This window comes from Ursus arctos, unplaced genomic scaffold (genome assembly GCF_023065955.2).
Source record: "Ursus arctos isolate Adak ecotype North America unplaced genomic scaffold, UrsArc2.0 scaffold_8, whole genome shotgun sequence".
NCBI classification, from domain to species: domain Eukaryota; kingdom Metazoa; phylum Chordata; class Mammalia; order Carnivora; family Ursidae; genus Ursus; species Ursus arctos.
This window is the reverse complement of record NW_026623100.1, coordinates 15417281-15441347: the sequence shown is the minus strand read 5'-3', so window position 1 is coordinate 15441347 and position 24067 is coordinate 15417281. Positions and strand designations below refer to the sequence as shown.

At 46.1% G+C, this 24067-nt stretch overlaps 1 protein-coding gene and 1 pseudogene across 1 annotated transcript; one reads left to right on the top strand and one right to left on the bottom strand.

The window, feature by feature from the left end:
- Positions 1-15321: 15321 nt before the first annotated feature.
- Positions 15322-16069, top strand: ATP6V1E2 (ATPase H+ transporting V1 subunit E2). The gene has a single exon (XM_026486599.4). It carries the CDS (start codon positions 15322-15324, stop codon positions 16000-16002), a length of 681 nt encoding a protein of 226 aa, XP_026342384.1. The 3' UTR covers positions 16003-16069.
- Positions 16070-23482: 7413 nt separating this feature from the next.
- Positions 23483-23760, bottom strand: LOC113246134 (small ubiquitin-related modifier 2-like; annotated as a pseudogene).
- Between the last annotated feature and the right edge of the window lie 307 nt (positions 23761-24067).

The following is a 24067-nucleotide window of genomic DNA, read 5'->3' as shown; positions in this document are numbered from 1 at the left end:
GGAAAAGTCAACCCAAACGGCTTCACCAGCAAAGGAAGCATATGGACTTTTTAAGTCGAAACATCCAGAAGTCACTCGAGCTTCAGGCGCGGCTTGATCAAAACTCTGGCTCTATTTTTACACCACACTGCCCAGGAGGAGAGAGAGCATCTGTTGACTCACTCGTTGCACAAAAGTTTGGATTTCTTCTGATCAGATCAGCTTAGTTCATCCCTGAACCAGTCATGGTGGCCAGCAGGATGTCAGATGGTTGTTGCCTTACACCGGGGCTATGGCCCATCCCTGGAACCATCGCTGTGACAAGCGGTTGGGACTCCCCTGATCGGGCCTATTGGGGCCAACCCAAGTCCCAAGTTTTGCTCCCATTCAGATTCTGTGGGCTCCCCCACAGTGAGTGGCAGGTATGCGGGGGATGTGCGCTGAGGGGGCAACTGGCAATTCCATTCTATCAGGATTATTACACGCCAAGGTTCCTAGGTCTCCCCAAGCTGTACTAGAAATAAAGAACTTTAGGAGAAGCAAAATTCAAGGGAAGGCGGAAGTGAGAAGGATCCAAGTCAAATCCATGATTTGTTCCAAATTTCAGTGAGTTGGTTTGTCAGTACATAAATCTGTGCTCACTCTGAGCCCGTAATTCTTGGACTTTAGTTAAGTACTCTTCTCCACCCTCTTTCTTAGAATTATTGGTAAGGAGGTAGAATGGTTATCATCATTTTACCCGGGCCGTTCTTGTCTTCTGTTGTGCTTCTTTCCTCCACACATGTCCCCTATTTTCAGACTAGAGCCTCTTCTCTCTCTAGGGCTCTCCTGCTTCCCAGACTCCACCTGGCCCACCTTCATAGAATCATGCCATATGCTATACCCATTCCTCTTTTCCTTTCCACCCCTAAAACCTCCTGTCAGCATCCTTTTTTCTTAGGACTCCAACATGATGTAACTTGCACAGTTTTTTTTTTTTAGCTAAGGTGTTAGTAATGGATCAAATTTTGCAGCATTTGTTAAAGGTCAATGGTCCTTAATGATCAGAACAATAAAGAAATCCAATAAGATTGGCTCACTTGGTTTTCATTTCTCGTTATACTTCTAGAATACAGCTAGATTCCTTTTTTCCAGTTCATTACACACCAAAAACTCAGAAGTATGTCCCAGCCTCTCAGAATTTTTGGCTCAAGAACCATTAATAATATTTTGCCATCTTAATTCTTGTCTTCTTCTGCACCTGAGGTCAGAGGACCAGTCATTATAGCTGATGGTGTTGCTACCAATTGCTGAACTATAGAAAAGGATGCTTCCCTGGAGGTTGTTGGTATGGAATATGCATATGATCTGGGAGTGACCTCCTCTCATAAGCTCCAAAGGTGACTGGATGACAGATCTCTCTTCCAGAAACGAAATCAGTGATTTTATTCCATGCTTCAGTGCTAAGAGTGCCAGAAAGCCATCCGAGACTCACTAAGGGTAGTTCCTCCACAGTGGATGGTTTAGCCCCTCCACATCACGGTGACATTTTGAATTGGGGGGAATCTTCCACTTCATGAGTCTTGGTGGGAAGAAAAGATCATCCCTTATGGAGGCTGAAAATTACAGACTCTTGCTTTCCTTGTCAGACTCTAGAGCTGGTGCAATGAGAGTTAAATACAGGGCACACTCTGTGTGGGGATTGCAGCTTTAGCGGTGGGCACACAGTCGAGTTCCTGACAGGAAGTGGCAGCTAAGGGTAGGCGGAGTGGTGGTGCCTGTGGTATATTTAAGTTCCTGGTGTAGAAGTGACAGCTGTACACACTGATTGTCAGAGTTCGGTGGCAGCAATGGTACCAGGAGTGGTTTTCTCATCAGAACAGTTTCTGAGGCGTGTGTCAGGCATGGTTCCTATGAAGTCAGTCTTGAGCAGCTTCTCTGGCCCTTCCGCGATCCTGTGAGCTACCATGATCCTTTGAGCTTTCTTGTCTGTTCAGTCAGCCACAGACAGCTTCTGTTCCTTGCAAACCAGCCTCTTGAGAAGGGGCTGGAAGAGCACATCATGGTATGGAATGCGCTTCATGTGGAGGGAGTGGAGATTCCCGTTTCTACCAGACCCGAGTCACTGGTACCAGACTGCCTTTTGTCTTAGTCCGTTCAGGCTGTTCTATCAGAACACCATGGACCGAGTGGGTTGTTAGCAACAGAAACTTAATTCTCACAGTTCTAGGGGCTGGGAGTTTGGGATCCGTTTACCAGCACGGTTGGGTGAGGGCCCTCTTCTGGGTTGCGGACTTCTTATTGCATCCTCACAGGGAGGAAGGGGCAAGGGAGCTCTGCTGGGCCTCTTTTATAAGGGCTCTAATCCCATTCATGAGGCAGAGCCCTCATGACTAGTCACTTCCTAAAGCCCCACCTCTTAACACCATCACTTTAGGCATTGGAGGTGAGGGGACACATTCTGCCTGTAATACCTTCTGAATATAAGCCCCTGGAAAATTGCACAAAATACATGATATCACTGTTTTCAGATATTGGACAGCATGTAGCACAGGAATGTGATTCCTGAAGGAAACGAGCCAATGGGACAAGCTCTGTGTCACCCTACAGCCTTTCTGGTGGAAGCACTTTTTGAACTGCAGCCAGTGAGGGGGAAGCTAAAGACCATAGCAGTCTTCCTGAGTTGAGGAGATAACTGAGAAGACTTTTCAAGGCAGAGTATCAGAGAGGAGAGACTAGGACAGCAACAAAGACTCCAGAACTATCCTCCTGAGAGTGTTGCTAATACTCACACACATACAGTGAAACCCCTCAATGTTAGCAAAGGGACTGCCAGGGAGCAAGGGCCAGTTTCCTGGACTCATACATGGCTGGGACGTGTTTGACTTTCAACCAGCCAACGTGGAGAGACCTTGTTGAATGTCCAGAAAATTCAGAGAAACTTCAGAAAAGTTATCTATGAGTAGAAGGGCTAAATTAGCCCGAGAATAAAAGTACGTCTAGATGTCCCCTCAACAAAGTTTATAAATAAGCCTCATAAAAACTAAGTTCACCCACTGTGACCATGACTGTTGGCTGAAACAAATTTCTTGACTCTTTAAAGGACAATAACAAAATACAGACATTCAACAACACAAAATTCAGAATGTCAAGAATTACCAGACATGTAAAAGACTAGGGAAATGTAATCGGGAAACTAATGAGTCAATAAAAACAAACCTAGAAATGACAGAAAGGGTGAAATTAGCAGATGAGGACTTAAAGAGGCATTATTATATACAAGGACTTAAAGGAAAATGTGAACATGGGGAGGAAAGGAACGGAAGATAGAGAGAGAACCAAATTGAGCTTCTAGAGTTGAAGAGTACAATACCTGAAATGAAAATTTCACCAGCTGGGCTTACAGCAGATGGGACATTGTAGAGGAAAGTACCTGTCACACTGAAGACACGGCACTAGAAATGATGCAGACAGAAGCACAGAGACTAAAAAACTGAGGAAATGAAACAGAACATGCAACACAGTAGCTGTGTCCTAAATTATGGGCTCCTGAGCCCTTCAGTGAAGGGTGGGAATTTCCAGTAGATTCCACAGGGGCAGGACTCACCTTCCACCCCGTTGGCCCAACAGGTTGTAAAATCCTGAAATAATGCATGTTGGTTGGTAAATGCTCCCCCCACCCCCGTCACTCTAGGCCTTTTCCTGGCTTCTTCTGACCTCCTGATTCAACATCTAAAGAGTTCATGTCTGGCAGAGCAGAGGTCTTTCAAGATCCTGTTCCAACTGAGGCAGGATCATTCTGGTTGGTCTTAATTATACTGAGTGTCATCTCTGATGAGAGGATGGGTTAGGATTGTGGGAGCCTGCCTGGGCCTTCCAGTCACCAATCTGAGTAGAATAAACTCAACCAGAGGACCCTGGGCAAACTCATTTAAACAATTACATTTTAAAAGTTCTTATTGAGCTTTTCTGTTCCAGGAATGTGGACAGGACACAAGGAGGTGTCCATCTGGGGCAGGCCACTGCAGACCCTCTTCCCAACTCCACATGCCTCTCTCTTTTGTCTGAAAGACGGTTGCAAATCCTGTGGTTGTGACAATCTCTGGGGGAGACAATGTCCTCATCACCCATCATTCATCTATGGGTCCAACAAATAATTATTGCCAATCTACTGCTGTGTACTGGACTCTGTGGGAAGGGGTAAGACGAGTATGGGGGGGGAGGTGACCAGAAATAGTACTTTCTCCAACAGGGTCATCGTGGAAGTCTCTGTGCATGGTGAGGGACAGAGTTGCATGGATACATTCTCCTCCTTGCGAGCCACAGCCTCCCTGGGTCAGGGCTTGAGCTATGTCTCACAGCTGAGCTGAGGCCAGGCAGGACCTGTGACAGTGAGACTTAAATCAATATTGAAGCAGCGCTTGCTGTCTGAATGTGTCCCCTGAGCTGAGGACTGGTAGCAAACATTGTTCCTGTGTGTTTCTGAGCAAGCAGAGCTCCTGCACTCTCTCGAGACTGTCCCTGACCATAGCTCACAGACTGGAGACTTGGCCAGCTAGCTCCCTCCAAGTGCTTGTGCCCATGGGCTTCCTGCTGACCTCATACTCACCCCCAGGCCCTCGGGAGACTTTCTGGGGCAAACACTGCTGTCCTGTGCAAATCTCCCCACAGGCAGCTCAAGGAGTGCGGTTCTAGGAAGGAAGGATGACCGGGACCCTTTAGTCAGGGATGGAATGGAAGGGCCTCTCTTTTGGGGGGAAGCCCTCGCTGAAAACCTTTTAGCTATGCAGCTTTGAAGCAGATTACTCTTGGAGAAGCTGGCTGCTTTGAAGAAGGCTTCCTGCAGATGTGTGAAAAGGAGGAATTAAGCTGTGAATTCATAATGGAAAGTATTTGGGGAGGAACGTTTCTGACCCTGCCCGGTTCTCGCGTTCATATTACCTGCCTGGTTCCTGTTGGCATTCGCTTTCTCTGGCCCCAACCAAAGCCTGCTTTGCCACTGGGATGGAGTTCCTGGCATAAAACTGCATGTGGCCCATCACTCCTTAGCCACTGAAGCAGAGATAAAGCTTTACGGCCTCTTCTGATTTTCCCTCTGGGTGTCTCCTTTTATTTTCGGATGAAATGAACTCTCTGGCTATTGCTTTCTTTCCCCCCAGCTTGCTTCAGAGGGAGCAGCAGGCAGAAGGGCCGCTTTCCCACATCTTCATCCTGAGCTGAGCGGCTGGGCCCCGTGCACGGAGCTGTAGCAGGTGCCACCAGGGCCAGCCCCTGCGTCATCAAAGCTGCCGGCTCTTCGACCACGTGTCCTTCCATCCCAAACCTCCCTTCCTGTGTTCTCGTCTAGGTACTCACCCGTGCAGTCTCAACCCGGTGTTTGGCTTATAGCTAGACTGTCCTGCCTCTGCCACCACAAGGCGAAGCTTCCTAAATCTAGGTTTGGCCAAGTTGCAGCCCTGCTCGGAAGCCTTTGATGAGTCTCCTTTACCCGGAGCTCCAGCTCTCAGTCGTGGACATTTCAAACCATCCCCAGCTGAACTCGCACCTTCTTTCCGGACATCGCTCGCTCCCACTGCCACTGTGGGCCTGTCTGCTGCTGCCCAAACCAGTCCTCCTGCACATCCTCACCATCGTGCCTTTGCCCACAGCATTGTGCCTCTCTGGACCATCTCACTCTTCCTGCCCATTGAAATGGTCCACCTTGGTGCCCGTCTTGACCCCTCCCTCCTGGATGAGCCCTTGCTCTCCGGACTGCTCCTTCGGCTGAAGCCTGCAGCCTGTGTCCTTTCCTGGCTGCCATCCCAACCCATTTGGGTGCCAGGCACCTCTCTACATTTCTGAGCCAGATCCTCTCTGGAAACTCGAAGGCATTGCTTAGAATTGGATGTCCATGCAGACTTGAGCAATTTTTGACTATATGGATAAATTCGCCTTAATGAATACTACTAACCCGCTACCTTTTCCAGGGCACCTGCCTCCACAGTGAGGTGTCTGTTGTCACTGATGGTATGTCTCAAACCACCCACTACCCAGTTTACCTGTCTGAAGGGTGATACATTATAGAGAGTGCACCATGAGCTTGGAAGGGGGCTTAGGGATTACATCCCTTCATTCACTTAATTTCCTGGCAACTGCTGGTTCCTAACACACCAGACTGTAATGTGAGGACCTGCTTACCCGTTCCTTTTCCCCATTACATCGTGGGCTTGGGAGACAAGGCTGGCGTCTGCCTTGTTCTCAATCTCCAGCGCCTGGCACATAATAAGTGTTCAACACATATTTGCTGAAAGAAAAAAAAGGGGATGCACCCTTCCCACATATTTAGTATTTGAAATTCCCCCAAAGGAGTCATTATTCTTCTTAATTTCCTCACCCACTTCCTGGGCTCTGCAAGTTACCCTGTGCTCCAAGCTCTGGAAAGCCCCTTTCCTCCCTCACTCTGTCATCTCTGCGTGTCTGGAGGCCCACGTTTGGCACTTCCTCTGTTTTGGCTGGGGTAGGGAGCCCACACCCAAACATGTCTGCCCTCAGACTTGCTTACAAACCCCAGCTGGAATGAAGAACAGTTGCTCCAGGGTCTGGGCACGGCTCCAGCCTAACAGACACGGTTTGCCCACCAGAGACACCCCCCCCCCCCCCGTCATGGTGCTGGGGACACTGCACTTCACAGGGTAACACACGGGCCAACAGAGGTGAAGGCCAGAGAAGGGAGATTTCCAAGGGCACACTTCCTCTAAGGACCCCTCCTATGCCCATGGATGCCAAGTCAGCAGTTTGAAAATGTTTCCTTCCCCAAGGTCATGAGGAAGGATTTCTGGGGTGTGAGCAAGGTTCTATGGCTTGACCTGGGTGATGGTTACAGGATATTTGCCTCTTAAGAATTCATTAAGCCATCCATTTACATTTGATATGCTTTTTTGAATGTGTGTTACATTTCACAATAAAAAAGACAAAAGAAAAAAAAAAGAAGGAAATTTTCCCCCCTCCAGCTGCTGGCTCTATTCCTAAGCCCTTAATCCAATCAATGCATATTTAACAAGTTCCTACCTCCACGCAGCCCCTGCCACAGAAGGAGCGTCTTGTCCTCAAGGAATTTCCTAGAGGAAACAAAATAACTGGGGCAACAAAAGACACTGAGTCCAGCCCTGAATTCTATCTGGAAAATAGGCCATGCTGGCATTATTTTGAGGAGTCCAGAGGTCAAGGAGGTGGTGGGGCTCAAACTGGGCCTTGAAGATACAGGTGGGATTTCGTTAAACGGAAATAAGGAGAGGAGGGCTTCTTAGCCAAGAGAATGCCCTGATCCAAAAAAGCTGTTAGGTGGACTGAGCCTGATGTGTTGGGGTGGCGGTGGGGCGGACAATGAAGAGGCCGTGGTGCTAGATAGTTCGAGAGCGCAGGCCTGGCTTGGAGAGCCCGGGATGCAGCCTCCAGCCCCAAGGGTGGGCCAGGTGCAGGCCATTCCAGTGTGAGCCTGCCTCATGGGCGAGGAGGGGTCTGTGTCCTCCGCGAGGGCAGGCACGTACGTTTCACAGTGCTTGGTTTGTTTTGTTCTTTTGCTCAAACCACAGGCCCATGTGGGCTCATAATCCCCATCCCAGACAGACTGGAAGTTCTATCTGCCAGACGCGTTACACGGCACCGTATTCCTGCAGACACACTTGCTCAATCCCCGACTTTCGGCCCGGCCCCACCCTGCAGCTGCTGTCAGGCCAGCGCTGATGAGCTGTTTCGAGGTGGGAGCGCAGGAGGAGGTGGGAACGCAGGGGAGCAGGTTCCAGGACGGTCCCGGGGGCCAGTCTGAGATGACTTCACACCCCAGCCCCTGCCCAGGCGCCCTGGAATTCCGGACTTCGCCCACCATCGCCAAGGATGTGGCTAGTGCCCTGAGACCGTGGGTAAGGGGGCCAACGGAGTGTTGGGAAGCTCCCAAGCTCCAGGCAGGCTTCATACCAGGAGGCAAGGCTCGGGTGTGTTTCCACTTACTTTGGGACTGGAAATCCAATCAGTCATAAGTACTCTCTACACACAAAGAGTAACTGTGATGGGCATGAAGCCTAAGGCAGAGAAGAGCTGGTAATAATAGCAGTACGAACGAGAACCACGCTGCAGCTGGCACGGTGCTGAGCCTTCGCCGCTTCCATCTGATCCTCCCGGTGATCCTACCATGTGGGTGCTATTGGTATTTCTACCAGACAAGAGCGCTGAGGCTTGGAGGTGTGAGCTGCTTTCCCAAAGTCATGGAGATGGCCAATGCAGAAGTAGGATCTGAATTCCAGAAGTCCGACCCCAGCACCCATGCCGTGGAAGCCGGTGATGCCCACGTAAGCCCTGTCTGGTCTTGGGAAGCAGGCTCTTCCTCACCAACCAGACCAGAGCCCAGCGGCCCCTGTGGTGGGCGTGGCCCTCTTCAAGAGCATCTGGCAAATTTCGCTTGCTCTGGTTTCTTATGAAACAACCTTTGAATTTGGCTTCCCGAGCGACCCACATACACGGAGAGAAGGTCATGATCTGCCAACATGACAGCTGTATTTTTCATTAGTCAATTAACAAGCTGGCTGCCTGGGTTCACACACAGATCTGTTTCTGAGGGCTTGGAGAAAGGGAGCCCACCCCAGAGCTGAAGCCCGCCTTGTGCCAACTCCATTGAGATTCCGAGTATGCAAGGGTAGCCCCCAGCCTGGCCTGTGTGCCAAGGAAATCCCTCTTGGCCTCCTTTTGGCAGGCTTGGCCAGCCTTCCCCAGTGACAGCCTGGCTCTGTGGATTTGAGTCGCCCGGTCAGACGGCGAGCATGCTCTGCAGAGAAGGCGGCCACAGTGCCAGGCTCCGGTGTGCGTTCCAAGTTCCACATTCCGTGCGCAGACTCCCGGCGCCAGAGCGAAGGCTGACCCTTGGCAGGACACTGGGTAAGGGTTCGTCGGGTACATTTCTTCCTCTGCAACATAACCTGGGGCTTCCTGTATCTCCCACTCTCTCGACTTCCGTTCATAGTGGCTCCCAAGCGGGTGACCAAGCAGGGTTACCCAGGAAGACTTAAAAAACAAAACAAAAAAACCCCCCAAAACCCCAACCCATTTAATTGTCTTATTTAGGAGCAGAGAATGTTGGGCTCTGTTTATAAAATTACAGTTTTTAAAAAAAAAAATTACATCCTAAAACAATGGGACACTTTGTAAGACTTCAAACCCCAAATCTTGGTCTTTATCACAAATGCTGGGTTGTTTTACCACCAAATTTGGTGAGTAGTGCATCTTTCTGGGCATTCTTTTTTTTTTTAATTGTGCTTAAAAAAATACGTAACACGAGATCTACCCTCTTAACAAATTTTTAAACGTATAGTACAATATTGTTAACTGTTTCCGCATTGTTACAGGACCGATCTCTAGATGTGCATGACTGAAACTCTATACCCATTAAACAGCAATTGCGCATTTTCCCCATCCCCAGGCTGGGACAACCACCATTCTACTTTCTGCTTCTGAGTTTGACTACTTCAGACACCTCATGCAAATAGAATTACGCAGTATTTGTCTTTCTGCGAATGACTTATTTCATTTAGCATAATATCCTCAAGATTCATCCATGTTGCAATATACCATAGGATTTTCTTTTTTTTTTTAAAGGTTGAATAATCTTCCATTCTATGTATATACCACATGTTCTTTATCCATTCATTAGCGATGGAAGCACATTAAGATTGTTTCCATATCTTGGCTATTGTGAATAGTGCTATGGTGAACATGAAAGTGCTAATATCGCTTCAAGATCCTGATTTTAATTCTTCTGGATAAATACCCGGAGGTGGGATAGCTGGATCATTAAGTAGTCCTATTTTTAATTGTTTGAGGAATCTGTGCTATTTTCCATAGCTGCGACACCATTTTACATTCCCAGCAATAGTGCACAAAGGTTCCAATCTCTCCACATCCTTGCCAACACTTGTTTTTTGTTGTTGTTGTCGTCGTTGTTTTTTGTTTTTTTGACAATGGCCATCCTAATAGGTGTAAGGTAATATCTCATTTTGGCTTTTATTTGCAGGTCCCTCATGTTAGTGATGTTAAGCATTTTTTCACATACTCTCCGGGCATTTGTATGTCTTCCTTGGAGAAATGTCTAATCTTTTGCCCAGTAATTTTTTTTTTCTTTGCTGTTGAGTTAGAGGAGTTTCTTGTGTATTTTAGACATTAACCCCTTATCAGATATATGGTTTGCAAATATTTTCTCCCCATTCTGTAGGTTGCCTCAGCACTGTATTGTTTTCTTTGTAGTGCAGATTTTGAGTCTGTATGTGGCCCCGTTTGTCTATTTTGCTTTTATTGCCTGGGCTTGGTGTCATGCCAAGAAATCATTGCCAAGACCAATATTATGAAGATTTTACCCTATGTTTTATTCTGGGAGTTTTATGGGTTTCAGGTCTTATGTGTAAGCCTTTAATCCATTTTGAGTTGATTTTTGTGTATGGTGTAAGATAAAGATCCAATTTTATTCTTTTGCTTGCAGATATCCAGTTTCTCCAGCACCATTTGTTGAAAAGACTGTCCTTTCCCCATTGTGTAGTCTTGGCCCCTTTGTCAAAGATCACGTTATGACATATGTGTGGGTTTATTTCTAGCTCTATTCTGCTCCATTGGTCTATATTTCTGTCTTTATGCCAGTACCGTACTATTTTAATTACAGTAGGTATGTAATATGTTTTGAAGTCATGAGTGCGAGGCCTTTGGCTTTGTTCTCTTTCAAGGTTATTTTGGCTATTCAGGGTCCTTTGTGGTTCCATATGAATTTTAGAATTGGTTTTTCTATTTCTTCAAAAAATGCCGTTGGGACTTTGATAGAGATTGCATTGAATTTTTAGATCGCATTGGTTAGTACGAATATCTCGACATTAAGTCTTCTAATCTATGAACATAGGATGTCTTTCCATTTATTTGCATCTTATTTAGTCTCCTGCAGCAGTGTTTTGTAGTTTGTAGTGTATAAGCATTTAGTATCCTTGTTTAAGTTTATTCCTAGTATTTTGTTCTTTTTGATGATATTATAAATGAGATTTTCTTTTCTTTCTTTTCTTTTCTTAGTAATACAAATAATAACAGCGCTTACCATGTGCCAAGGCATTGTTCTAAGCACTTTACGTACGTTATGAACTCAATTTTTTTCTTCAAGTATAATTAACACAGTGTTATATTAATTTCAGGTGTACAATATAATGATTCAACAATTCTATACATTTCTCAGTGCTCATTACTCTCAATCTCCTGTATCTATTTCACCCATCCCCCCCACCAACCTCTCCTCTAACAACAACCACTTTGTTCTCTGAATTTAAGAGTCTGGGTTTTTTTTGTTTGTTTGTTTTTTGTTTTGGTCTCTTTTTTTCTTTGTTTATTTTTCTGTTTCTTAAAGTCTACATATGAATGAAATATATGGTATTTGTCTTTCTCTGACTGACTTATTTCACTTAGTATTATATCGAATAAGATTGTTTCCTTAATTTCCTTTTTGCATTACTCATTGTTAGTCAGAAACACAATTGATTTTTTTTTTTAAGATTTTTTTATTTATTTATTCGACAGAGATAGAGACAGCGAGAGAGGGAACACAAGCAGGGGGAGTGGGAGAGGAAGAAGCAGGCTCATAGCGGAAGAGCCTGATGTGGGGCTCGATCCCAGAACGCCGGGATCACACCCTGAGCCGAAGGCAGACGCTTAACCGCTGTGCCACCCAGGCGCCCCACAATTGATTTTTGTATGTTGATTTCATATCTTGCAAACTTGCTGAATTTTTTAGTTAGTTCCAATTGGGTTTTTTTTTTTTTTTTTGTAGAGTCATTAGGGTTTTCTAGATATAAGATGTAAGATGTGAGATAATTTTACTTCTTTTTTCTGATTTGGAAACCTTTTATTTCTTTCTCTTACCTAACTGCTATAGCTAAGACTTCCAATAATATGTTGAATAAAAGTGGCAAGAGTGGGCATCATTGTTTTGTTCCTGATCTTAGAGGAAAGACTTAGATCTTTCAGGTTTTTCACTGTTGAGTATGATGTTAGCTGTGGACTCTTCATATATGGCCTGTCTTATATTGAGGTAATTTCCTTCTCTTCCTAGTGTTTTTATCATGAAAGGATGTTGAATTCTGTTAAAGGCTTTTCTGCATATATTGAAATGACCATATGATTTGATCCTTCATTCTGTTAATATGGTGTATCACACTGATAGATTTTTGTATGTCAAACCATCCTTGCATCACAGGCATAAATACCACTTGGTTATGGTGTATGAATCTTTCTATGCGCTGCTGTTGAATTGGGTCTGCTAGTATTTGTTGAGGATTTTACACCTATGTTCATTAGAAATATTGGCCTGTGGTCACCTTTTCTTGCAGTGTCTTTGACTTTGGTATCAGGGTAATGCCAACCTCATGAAATGACTTTGGAAGTGTTTCTCATTCTTCAATTTTTTGGAAGCATTTTTGAAAGATTAGCATTAATCTTTAAATTTTTGGTAGAATTCTCTAATGAAGCCATCTGGTCCTGGGCTTTTGTCTGTTGAGAAGCTTTTGATTACTGATTTGATCTCCTCACTAGTTATAGATATGTTCAGAATTTCAGTTTCTTTGTAATTCAGTGTTGGTGGGTTGTATGTTTCTAGGAATTTATTTCTTCTGGATTGTTCAATTTGTTAGTGTGTAACTGTTTATGGTAGTCTTTTATAATCCTTTTTGTTTTTGTGGCTGTAGTAGTACTCATTTTTTCATTGATTTTGAGTCTTTTTTTTTTTGTCTAGCTAAAGGTTTGCCTATTTTTTTCTTTTCAAAAACCAACTTTTTGTTTTATTGCTTTTCCCCCATTGTTTCATTTATTTCTGCTCTAATCTTTATTTTTAAAATTGTTTGTTTGTTTGTTTGTTTAGATCAAGTGAGTGGGGGAGGGGGAGAGGAAGAGGGAGAGAGAGAATCCCAAGCAGGCTCCATGCCCAGTGTAGAGTCTGATTCAGGGCTCAACCCCACATCTCAGAGATCATGACCCAAGCTGAAATCAAGAGTCAGACACTCATCTGACTGAGCCACCCAGGCGTCCCCCAATCTTTATTATTTCCTTTATTTTGCTAATTTTGGTCTTAGTTTGCTCCTCTTTTTCTAGATCATTTGAGGTATAGAGTTAGATTGTTTGAGATCTTTCTTCTTTTTTTAATGTAGGCATTGGCTGCTATAAACTTCCCTCTTAGTACTGCTTTTGCTGCATACTATAAGTTTTGATATGTTGTATTTTCATTTTTGTTTGGCCCAAGATATTTTCTAATTTCTCTTTTGATTTCTTCTTTGTCCCATTGGTTATTCAATAGGGTGTTGTTTAATTTCCACATATTTGTGAATTTTCCAGTTTTCCTTCTGCTATTGATTTCCAGTTTCATTCCATTGTGGTCAGAAAAGATACTTGGTATGATTTCAATCTTCTTAAATTTGTTAAGACTTGTTTTATGACCTAATGTGACCTCTGCTGGAAAATGTTCCATGTGGGTTTGAGAAGAATGTGTATTCTGCTGCTGTTGGGTGGACTGTTCTGGATATGTCTATATGTCTGTTAGGTCCATTTGGTCTATATTTTTGTCCAAGCACCTATGTTTCCTCGTTGATCTTCTGTCTGGATATTCTATCCATTATTGAAATGGGATATTAAAATCTCCTAATATTATTGCATTGCTGTCTATTCTCCCTTCACTTCTGATGTTTGCTTCATATATTTGGGTGCTCTGATATTGGGTGCATATATATATTTATAATTATTATATCTTCCTGGTGAATTGGCCTTTCATCATTATGTCTTTTCCCTTGTGACAGTTTTTGACTTAATGTCTATTTTGAATGACATAAGTATGGCAACTCCTGCTCCCTTTCGGTTACCATTTGCACAGAGTATCTTTTTCGATTCTTTCACTTTCAGCCTATGTGTGTCCTTAAATCTAAAGTGAGTATCTTGTAGACAGCATATATTTGAGTCTTTTTAAAAAAGTGTATGTATTCAGCCACTCTAGGGAGTTTAATCCATTTACATTTAAAGTAATTAGTGATAGGGAAGAACGTGCTATTGCCATTTTGTTAATCATTTTCTGTATGTCTTGTAGCTTTTTTGCCCCTCTTCATCTCTTGCTGTCTTACTTTGTATTTTGTTGACTGGTCTTAGTGACATGACTTGATTCTTGTCTTATTTTCCTTGTGAACCTGGATGTCCATTTCCTTCCTCAGACTTAGGGAGTGTTTGGCCTTTATTTCTTCAAATAAGCTTTCTGTCACTGGAATGCGCGTATTGCGTATATTGATTCACTTCATGATATCCCATATGTCCCTTAGGCTTTCTTAACTTTTTTTTTTTTAGTGTGTATCTCTGGCTGGATAATTTCAGATGATGTGTCTTTGAATTTGCTGGTTCATTCTTCTCCAAATTAAGCTTGTTGAACTCCTGTAGTGAATTTTTCAATACAGTTATATTCTTTAGCTCCAAACTTTGTTTGGTTCTTTTTAGAATATTTTCTCTCTCTGCTGTTGCTAGTCTTGTTTTGTTCATGTATCATTTTCCTGAGCTCATTAAGCATCCCAGAAAGGCTTTTTAACAAATGGATTCTTAGACCCTATTGGCAGAGATTCTGATTCAGTAGTCTGTAGTAGGGCCTAGAAATCTGTATTTCTGTAAGTTTCCCTAGGTGATTCAGATGTACATCTAGGTTTGGAAAACACTTCCAATGAAAAGACTACCTTCAATCCCTCCCATTTCCCACTTCCCTCCAAGATGCCACCATCTGTCTACCCGTATTCTGCCTCTGTATTATTTGAGGGATCTTGAAACCCTTCTGCCTTCAGGCAGCCTTCCTCCATTGAATCTTGTCTGACCATGAGTTTCTTAGACTTCTCCCCCGACTTCTCCAACCTATGGGCCTATCCTTCCCATTTCTGTATTAATTTGGCATTTCATCCCTTTAATTTGCTATATGAGTCTTAAGCCATCACTGTCTAAAAAACTTCTGGACTAAGTCTACCCTAATTTTTTGGATTATTTAATGACGGAAAAGTGGTGAGTGTAGTAGAGGTAGACCTCTGGGAACCCGGGTTCACATCTCTGTTCTTATAGGGTATGACCTCGGAGAGGCTGTTTTTCCTTTCTGGGCCTCAGTTTCCTCATCTGTGAAGTGAGCAGTGAATAGATGGTCTCCATGATCCTTCCTTATAGACTCTGACTCTCTCCTTCCTTCTCTTCTGCACTTCATAGCTGAGGAAGTGGAACTCTGAAGTCATTCCTGAAACTCTGCCCTAAATCAAAGGAACCAGAGGGCTTGCAAGTTTCCGCTCCCCCCCCCCCTTTCCAGGAGCAACCATGGCCCTGAGTGATGTCGATGTGCAGAAGCAGATTAAGCACATGATGGCTTTCATTGAGCAGGAAGCCAATGAGAAGGCAGAAGAAATAGATGCCAAGTCTGAGGAAGAGTTCAACATCGAGAAAGGACGCCTTGTGCAAACCCAACGCCTGAAGATTATGGAGTATTATGAGAAGAAGGAGAAGCAGATAGAACAGCAGAAGAAAATCCAGATGTCCACCATGAGGAATCAGGCAAGGCTGAAAGTCCTGAGAGCCCGAGATGACCTCATCTCCGAGTTGCTGAATGATGCCAAGCTGAGACTTGGCAGGATTGTGGCTGACCCGGAAGTCTACCAGGGGCTTCTGGATAAATTAGTGCTTCAGGGTCTGCTCCGACTGCTGGAGCCCAAGGTAATCGTACGCTGCAGGCCACAGGACATCCTCCTGGTGGAGGCTGCAGTGCAAAAAGCCGTCCCCGAGTACATGATAGTCTCCCAAAAATGTGTGGAAGTCCAAGTTGATCAAGACGTGCACCTGGCTACGAGTGCAGCTGGAGGTGTGGAAGTCTACAGTGGCGATCAGAGAATAAAGGTTTCCAATACCCTAGAAAGTCGACTGGATCTCTTAGCCCGACAAAAGATGCCTGAAATACGAAAGGCCTTGTTTGGAGCCAATGCCAACAGAAAGTTTTTTATATAAGCCTCTGCCAAGGGAAGCTCAAGTTGAATTGCTTAGCCATTAAAAGCTTACATTATTAGGGCAAAGGAAACTGGTCATGTTTCCTTTTCTCTGTTGCTTTGATAGGAGTCTATCTTCTTTCATGAGATATCCTTCGAATAGCTAAAGGCATTATATTTTGGAATAAAACCTGAAAATGCTTAGCAGTCTAATTCTGGTTTATCCATACATACTGCATCTCTGGTCAGTTCAATAGTCTCGGTTGAAGGGAGTAAGGACGTCTGCTCTTTAGCTTGTCCTTCAGTTGAGATCTGAATGATACTAATGGTTTGCGGGTCTGAGTGCTCTAAAACTCTTTAATATTATCTGAAGTGTGTTTCCCTTCTTTTGCTTCAGCTTTCTGTACTTAACGTTATTTAATGAAGTTTAAAGATCTTGTTTGTGTGTAGGGCCAATTTCATGGGCGTGGGACCAGAATAGTCACATAGGGTTCCGTGCGCAAAAGAGCCCAGCACTTGGGGTTTAATGCTGTGTGGCCAATGACTTGAAATTCTTATTTTGATCTTGAAAATGTGTTTTATAAGTGAAGACTGATGGGACTTTGAAGCATGTGCCAGTGCTTAGAGCCTCATGCATGGTACCAACTACCAAAGCCTACCCTCCTCCCTGGGATGGGTTCTTGGCCACTCACTTCCCAGCTTGCTGGTGCCCTGAGACCCAGCCTTCCTCTTCCTCACCCGGTCAACATTGCTGCTTTCTGCCTTTGCCGAGGCCTGAGTGTGCATGCAGGGAGGGTTGGGGACGTGTGCGTGCTCCGCAGAGTCTTAGAGCTGGGCATAATGGTGGCCATTGCTGTCCCAGAATGGCAGCTCCATGGCACATTCAGCAAGTGACTTGGTGAGGGTGAGTCTCTTGCCCACCACATACTGAGCCCACCCTGGTGTGGAGGTTTAGAGACCCTGAGATTCACCTGTCTGCTATGGGTGGGGTCAGCCAGTTACTGGAATGGGAGCTGTTTGGCTTGATTTCCCTGACCCCAGCCAGGGCATACCACATAGATCTGGGGGCTGGTGGGAAGGAGGACCCAGCAGTTGTCAAGCTTGCTGGGCCTGAGTGTCAGGTTGGGAACTTCAGAACCTTATGAAGGTCTGTACTTGCTCTGGAAAGTATCCCAGTCCATCAGACAGCTCAGTGCCTAGGGGGACATAATCTCATCTCCTTGGCCAGTTTGAGACATCTTCCAAGAGAAGCCAAGAAATACAGATTGTATAATTTCGGTGATTTTTCCACAATATAAAGATATATGATAAAATTCATGTTAATGATTTACAATTTTAATTGTTATTTACTTAGCCATTACATAGCTAATAAATACCATGACAAGTCAAAAGAGATACTGCAGAAGAAAGGAAAAAGCTTTATCTTTTAGGACTTTCCACTGTACTTTTTGAACAAAGGATTCTCACGTTTTCTTTTTGCATTGGGCCCCATAAATGATGTTACTAGTTCTGCATATGTATGTTGATTTACAGTCTAATCTATGCCCAAGTGTGGTGTATGTATTAAAATAAAGGTTTTTTGAAGAAAAGAATCCCCACCCACTCTGCCAAGGACAAAGTTTGGCTTACGTGGTCAGGAACAGAAACATTGTGAAGCCCAAACACAAAGTAAGGGACAGGTTATTAGAAATCAGGGTGTCTCGGGGCGCCTGCGTGGCTCAGTCGTTAAGTGTCTGCCATCGGCTCAGGTCATAATCTCGGGGTCCTGGGATCGAGCCCCACATCGGGCTGGGCTCTCTGCTCAGTGGGGAGTCTGCTTCTCCCTTTCCCACTCCCCCTGCTTGTGTTCCCTCTCTTGCTGTGTCTCTCTCTGTCCAATAAATCAATAAAATCTTTAAAAAAAAAATCAGGGTGTCTTACAAAGCCTGGGGATAGGAATCTCTTACGATCTCAGGAGAGGGCTGGACCTGTCAGAAAGCCATCTGAAATCCTCTATCTGGCTGCTTCATCTTTCTTGTAGGAGTGACTTTCTCTACTGCACAGTTTTAACGGTCGAGTATACGTGCTTCAGAAAGTTTGCATTCTAAAGTTTACATGGTGTAGTTCCAGAAACAAACTTCTTCTCTTACAATGCCACTTTCCTGAGAAGGAATCCATTTGGCCCAGCTCAGGTCAGATGTCCACCTTTGGGCCAGCTGACATCTGGGGGCACTTCTCAGAGAAAAGGGGGTCTTTGTCATCTAGACAATCTCTGCAAAGGGTGTCTATTGTGTGGGTCTTTTTGAGTTGTGAGTTCAGTCATTTACTGAACATTTTCTGAAGGCCAGCAATGAGCTAGGCCCTTTGCTAGCTTCTGGGCTGCAAGGAATACAGTCTGGTCCCGTCCTTTAGTTACTGACACATAAACAGATGTAGATCGTGGTAAGGATACGAGGTGCGAGTGCCCGTCTAGAGCCGTGGAAGGGGTACTGTGAGCACACGGTACAGGAAGAGGAGGTCACAGAAGACTTCTGGGTGCTGGCAGTTGAGCCAAAGAAAGCACTTTAGGCAAAGGAGGGCGGGGGAAGCATATGCAAAGGCCCTGAGGTGTGAAAAAGCAAGTTGTGTTAGAGGAACCGCGCATAGTTCAGTGTGATGGAGTGTGAGGGATGCAGGGGACGAGACCACCGACGAAGCTGCAAAGATGGACAGAGCCCGATTGTGAGGTGCAGTGGGCCTTGCTCCGGGGTTAGGCTAATTCTGCTGCATGGGTGATGAGGGTCCCTTGAAGGACTTCCAATAGGAGTGAAACCATGAGAGCTGGACTTTTAAAAGATTATGCTAGTGTCACTGTGTGTGGAAAACACATTGGAGGGACGGAGAGGCTGGAAGCAGGAGTGACAACCAGCCCAAGTGAGAGATGATAAATGATCGATGCAGCTGTTTTGTGACATAGGTCAAATTCATCGATACATAGGCTGGAAGAGAAGAATTAGTGACTTATGTCTTACACCCCTCCCCTGCCCTGTCCCCCAGAAAATCTTTTCCCTTGTCCAGGCTTGAGGCTTTCTGTCAGTTTTGCATCATTTTACAGTTTTTTCTTATAAGAGTGTTCTTCCCCTCAGAGCCTTCCCCTTTCTCTCATTCCAGGCCCAGGAAAGCATTCCCTTCACAGCTACCTGAGCCCTCGGCTGCCTCCCTTCCTGGGAACCCAGACCCCACTTCCTGCTGTAATCCAGGAGTATCTGAACCCCGTTGGCAGTTCTGGCCTCCTGAGCTGCCTTCAATTCATTATTGGGGCCCCTGACATTAATTCATCTCCAAAACAACTGACAGGTAGATTTTGTGAAGGTTTTATGGGAAGTTGAGGAGAGCTTTACAGAGTGCCTGTGGGGCCCAATTACCCTAAGCCCCATTTACTTCATTTTATCTATTTTTTTAAGATCTTATTTATTTATTTGAGAGAGCGAGCACAAGTTGTGGGGAGGGGAGAGGGGGAGGGAGAAGCAGGCTCCCCATGAGCAAAGAGCCCTGTGGGGCTCCATCACCGGACCCTGGGATCATGACCTGAGCCGAAGGCAGACGCTTAGCCCACCGAGCCACCCAGGCCTCCCTCCCTAAGTTCCATTTAAACAGCTCTCTGTTTTTCCAAACTTTTCTCTTGCCCAGTGCTGCCAGATACGTTCTCTTTCTCTTCAAACTTCTCCTCCTCAGCCTCTCAATGCCTGGGCTCCAGTCTCCTCCGTCATAATGTCCCCTCAGCAAAACAAAAGCTGGTGGCTAACGGAGCCCTGCCCTCCCACAGTCCCTGGCTGCAAGGACACTACAGTTCCGGTGAGGACTTTTCATGCAGCACCTTTATTTACTGTTAGCTGCTTTTTCTACTCAGCCCATCTTTTTAGACATAGCTCCTTGTGGAGGGACAGTGTTCTGGTCCTTCCTTCTAGCATTTTCTGCTGCCATGTTATTTTGGTGCTGACCTGGGGCGTGCACACATAGTAGGTTCTGAGCAGACATCTACAGTCGTTACATTCTTTCCCGACCTGCCTCTGGTTTCTACATGGAGGCCTCCAGAGTCTCTCTCCTCTTCAACCCACAGATCGTGCCATGGCAAGAGGCAAGTATACTTGTGGGATGGGGGCCAAGGGAAGGTAACCCAGGGATGGTGCTTGACAAGAAATCCTGCAAGATGGGTGGAGCCTGAGCTCAAGCAGGCCTGTCCCGCTGCCTCACTAGGGACCTGAGGGTTTGTTGCTTCGCTTCCCTCCCTGGGAAACAAATGGGAGGGGCTTTGCTTTGGACCTGAGTGCAAAGGTAGGGGCTGTGGAGGGGCTGGGTCCTCTTTAGGGGCCTCAGCCATGGGAGAGGCAAACCTTAGCCTGCAGCGCTAGCCCTGACTGTGGGTAGGCTGCTTGTCACCATTCTGACAGCTGCACTCGTGCAGGGCTCTTTGCTTTACAAATGTTTGCACGGGGCACTTCTGGTTAGTGGACTGGTACAAACAGGGGCGCCTGACTGGCTTGGTCAGTGGAGCCTGCGACTCTCCATCTCGGGGTTGAGTTTGAGTCCCACGTTGGGTGTAGAGATTCCTTAAAAAATAAAATAAAATCTTAAAAAAGATAAAACCAAAACCAAATGTACACACATTCTTCGTTAGCGTTAACTGTCCTGTAAGCTCCTGGGTCCCTGCGAGCCAGAAGGAGCAAACTGTTACAACCGCAGGCAGGCGCAGCCCTTCCCTACCGCTCCCCTCATTAACACTTCCTCCCGAGGTGCAAGGGAAGCTGTTGGCTGCGGCTGCAGACAGAGGCTGTGCTATGGGGGGAGGCTGCTCCTGCAAGCTCCTTCCGGGCTGGGGGAGGGCTGGGGGAATCTGCATGACCATGAGAGCCAGGCGCTGCCCCACACTGAGGCCTCTGCCCAGGGACCCGGGAATCCTGTTGCCAGGGGTCACTTGGTGGACGGAGAGCCTATGTTTAATTCCAATCCTGAGTTGCCTGGAGAGACAGAAATGGAGGGGATGTTTGAGCACGTGCTAGAACCTCAGGAGGAGGCAGGGAAAGCAGACCAGCAGATTAGAAAATGCTGCAGGGCTTCCTCTTTGTTTCTAGGGTCCCAGGACCCCCGGAAGCGGGTCAGCAGATCTATTCTGGGCCAACCACAACTCCCCACGCCTCTGGGGAGCAAGTGCAGCCCTTCGCTGAGCTCCCCTGGGAAATTACTCAAGGCTTTGCCCCCTTCCTCTGCACTCCGGTGTGTCCTTCCCTGTACCCTCTCCATCTATTATCTCATCTCTGAAATCATGCCTGTTATTGACAGCACTGGGAGAGGTTTGAGTCTCTCCTCCCACCCCTACCTCCCTAAACTCGATCCCAAAGCATGATAGACCCTTACTGTCAGAGCGCCCCCCATGCTCCCGTACAATCCCACAGCTCCCCCGGTGGCCTTTTCTGCAGGACAGCATCCCTTTCCCTGGGAGGCAGGCTGCTTACTGCACTTCTCCCTACAGACACAGCAAGAGGGATCCCAGCTCCCAGAGACTGTCCTGGCAGACCCTTAGCGCAGCTCACCACACCCTCCCACACAGCCTGGAATGATGGAACTGAGCACATTCCTTTGTCACTGGGAGATGAGTCCATAGATGTTTGACTCATGGATTCAAGTCCTGGTGCTTACAGAAGGTTTAGAAGGCAAAGGCATCGAGAGAGCCAGATGCACATTTGCATCTGAAACTCGGGGGAAGCAGTCCGGGGTCATAATCGGCTAATAAGACTCCTGGGACTGCAAAGAAAACACCTGAAAAGACAGGGTTGTTGTCATTCATTTTATGAAAACCTTGCTGTATAGAGACTCCAGAACTTTGACTCCCACTAGGACAAACATGTTAGCAAATGCAGGGCCACAGCTACTTCCTGGGAGAACCCTTCCTTTCTCCTCCCTAGGGTGTTCTGACCCCAGGGCTCAGTCACAGGGAAGGCCCACAGAGAAGGGGTGCCAGTGGGTGACTGCACAAAGCATTGTACCATGAGGGGGCCCAGGGAAAGACTGGGGGTCTGGGAGGGCATGCTGGGGATCAGAGTGGTGGTGGGGGGGAAGGTGGGTCCATCATGCAGCACCTAGCCCAGACCTGGCACAGAGCAGTTGTTAATGGACTTCTGTGGAATCAAGGAGGGGAGAGAGAGAGGGAGGAGGGAGGAGAGGAAAAAGTAGAAGCAAGATGCACTGGCGCTCAACTGGAAAAGGGGGAACAACAGGGAAGATTTGGAATTTCAGTCCCGGGTTTTCTTTCAGTCAAATTCAAATCAGGGGACCTCTTATTCATTCATTCAGTCAGTCAGTCCGTCATTCCACAAATATTTACCGAATGGCTACCAAATGTCAGGCGCTCTGCCAGGCACTACATCCCTTACAGTTACTGTCCCAGCTTTTACAAAGGAACATTCTAGAACATTTAAATGTGGATGGTCGATCCACAAGTGGGAGGCGTCAGGGCTTGGGAGGGGATACCAAGTGGGCAGACAACTGGTGATTTCCAGGTGATCTAAGTGCCATAAGGAAGTCAAGGGTTTTGGACAGTGAGGCCTTCTGTGACCTCTGCTCAGGTAGGGCCCTGGGCACCTATAGCATGAGAAGGGGCCAGCCCAGCCTACAGCAGAGAGGAAGGGTGGGCAGAAGGGAAGGGCATTCTGAGCAGAGGGAGCCACAAGTATAAGGCACCAGGCAGAAAAAGCTCTCCTGGTTTGAGGAGTAGAGAGGAGGCCAGTGGGGCTTCACTAAGTGAGCGAGGGGGAGAGAGAAGGGTCAGTGTCAGGTCATACTGGGTCTTGTGGATGATGTTTGAGGAATTTGAATTTATTCTAAGTACAATGGGAGGTCATTCAGGGCTTGCAAGCATAGAAGGCACATGACCTCCATTTTTTTTTTTTAACAAGTTTATTTAACCATCAAGACACTTGACTTGAAAGGAAACTATCTAAGATTTAGTTCCTTTAGAATAATTTATCCCTACTTAAAGACAGGTTGCCCCACAGGTAATAGCGACATGCAAAAAATTATTAAAAATTATAATTTATAAAATTTATAAAATTGTCCTTGGTTGTACAATGATAAATGAAAAACATTAAAGTTCTCCAGTCGAAGAAAGTATGTAAGAATTTCCATGTTGTTCTTTGTCCAATAATGAGAACTAACTTATTGGGATATAAAAGTAAGAGCTGAATGAGTATACCCCTAATGAAAAAGGGGGCTGTTTTCATAGAATTGGTATTTTTCCCCTTCTCATCTCTATTTGCTGTCGATCAAAACATACCACTGGCCATCTAGTTAAAGAAAAAAAAAAAGCACTATGCTTGTGTACGTATACACTTGATGTACAAGCAAGGAACGGGGAGGGGAAATGGAAGACTAGAGAAAGCTATACTGCAGGAGTCAGGATGTGATGGACCCAAATCGCAGTTTGTAATTGCGAACGTCTTCTTGGCCCGGAGAATCAGAGTTCTGGAGTAAAGCAGCAGCTTCCCTTTTTAGTCGACACCTCCCGTCTGCTGCTGGGACACAGCCAGTGTATCTTCTTCCAACCCAGCAGGCTTGTCTGTTTCCTTAATTGGCCGCCCATCAAATCAGCATCTGATCTCCCTCATTGACAAGCCTTGTCGTTGGCGATAGGCTTTCCTTGGTTTGCTGAGTGCTGTGTGCCTCTCACTCTTACTGTGCACTATGGAACGCTCTTGCTGGCCACCCTCAAATTAATGTGATGGTGATTCTCAGTCTTGACTCCTTCCTGGGGCTTTTCCTCAGCCATGGGGAGCGTGGGGTCTCCTCGGCTGCTGCTTCACAAAAGGGGGACTAGGTTTGCAGTGAAGGAGCCCACAAGCAGCGCCAGGAACGGCGGAAGTGGGACATGAGCTCATTTTACTGTGTAAAATGTACCAGCTTTTCCGTTAAGTCTCTAGGACAGCACTTGCCCCTCCCCTTCTTTGTTCCAAAGAAACTGCTCGCACCCCACAGAAATAGGAGAGCAAATACCCAGTCATCAGCCAGCTCAGACAGCTGGACAAGTCTCTTTCTAGGCTACACCTTTTTTTTCCCCCCTGAAAAGCCCCCCTGTA

Coding starts and splice junctions, on each gene's coding strand:
- ATP6V1E2 (XM_026486599.4), top strand. CDS start 15,322: ATGGCCCTGAGTGATGTCGATGTGCAGAAGCAGATTAAGCACATGATG.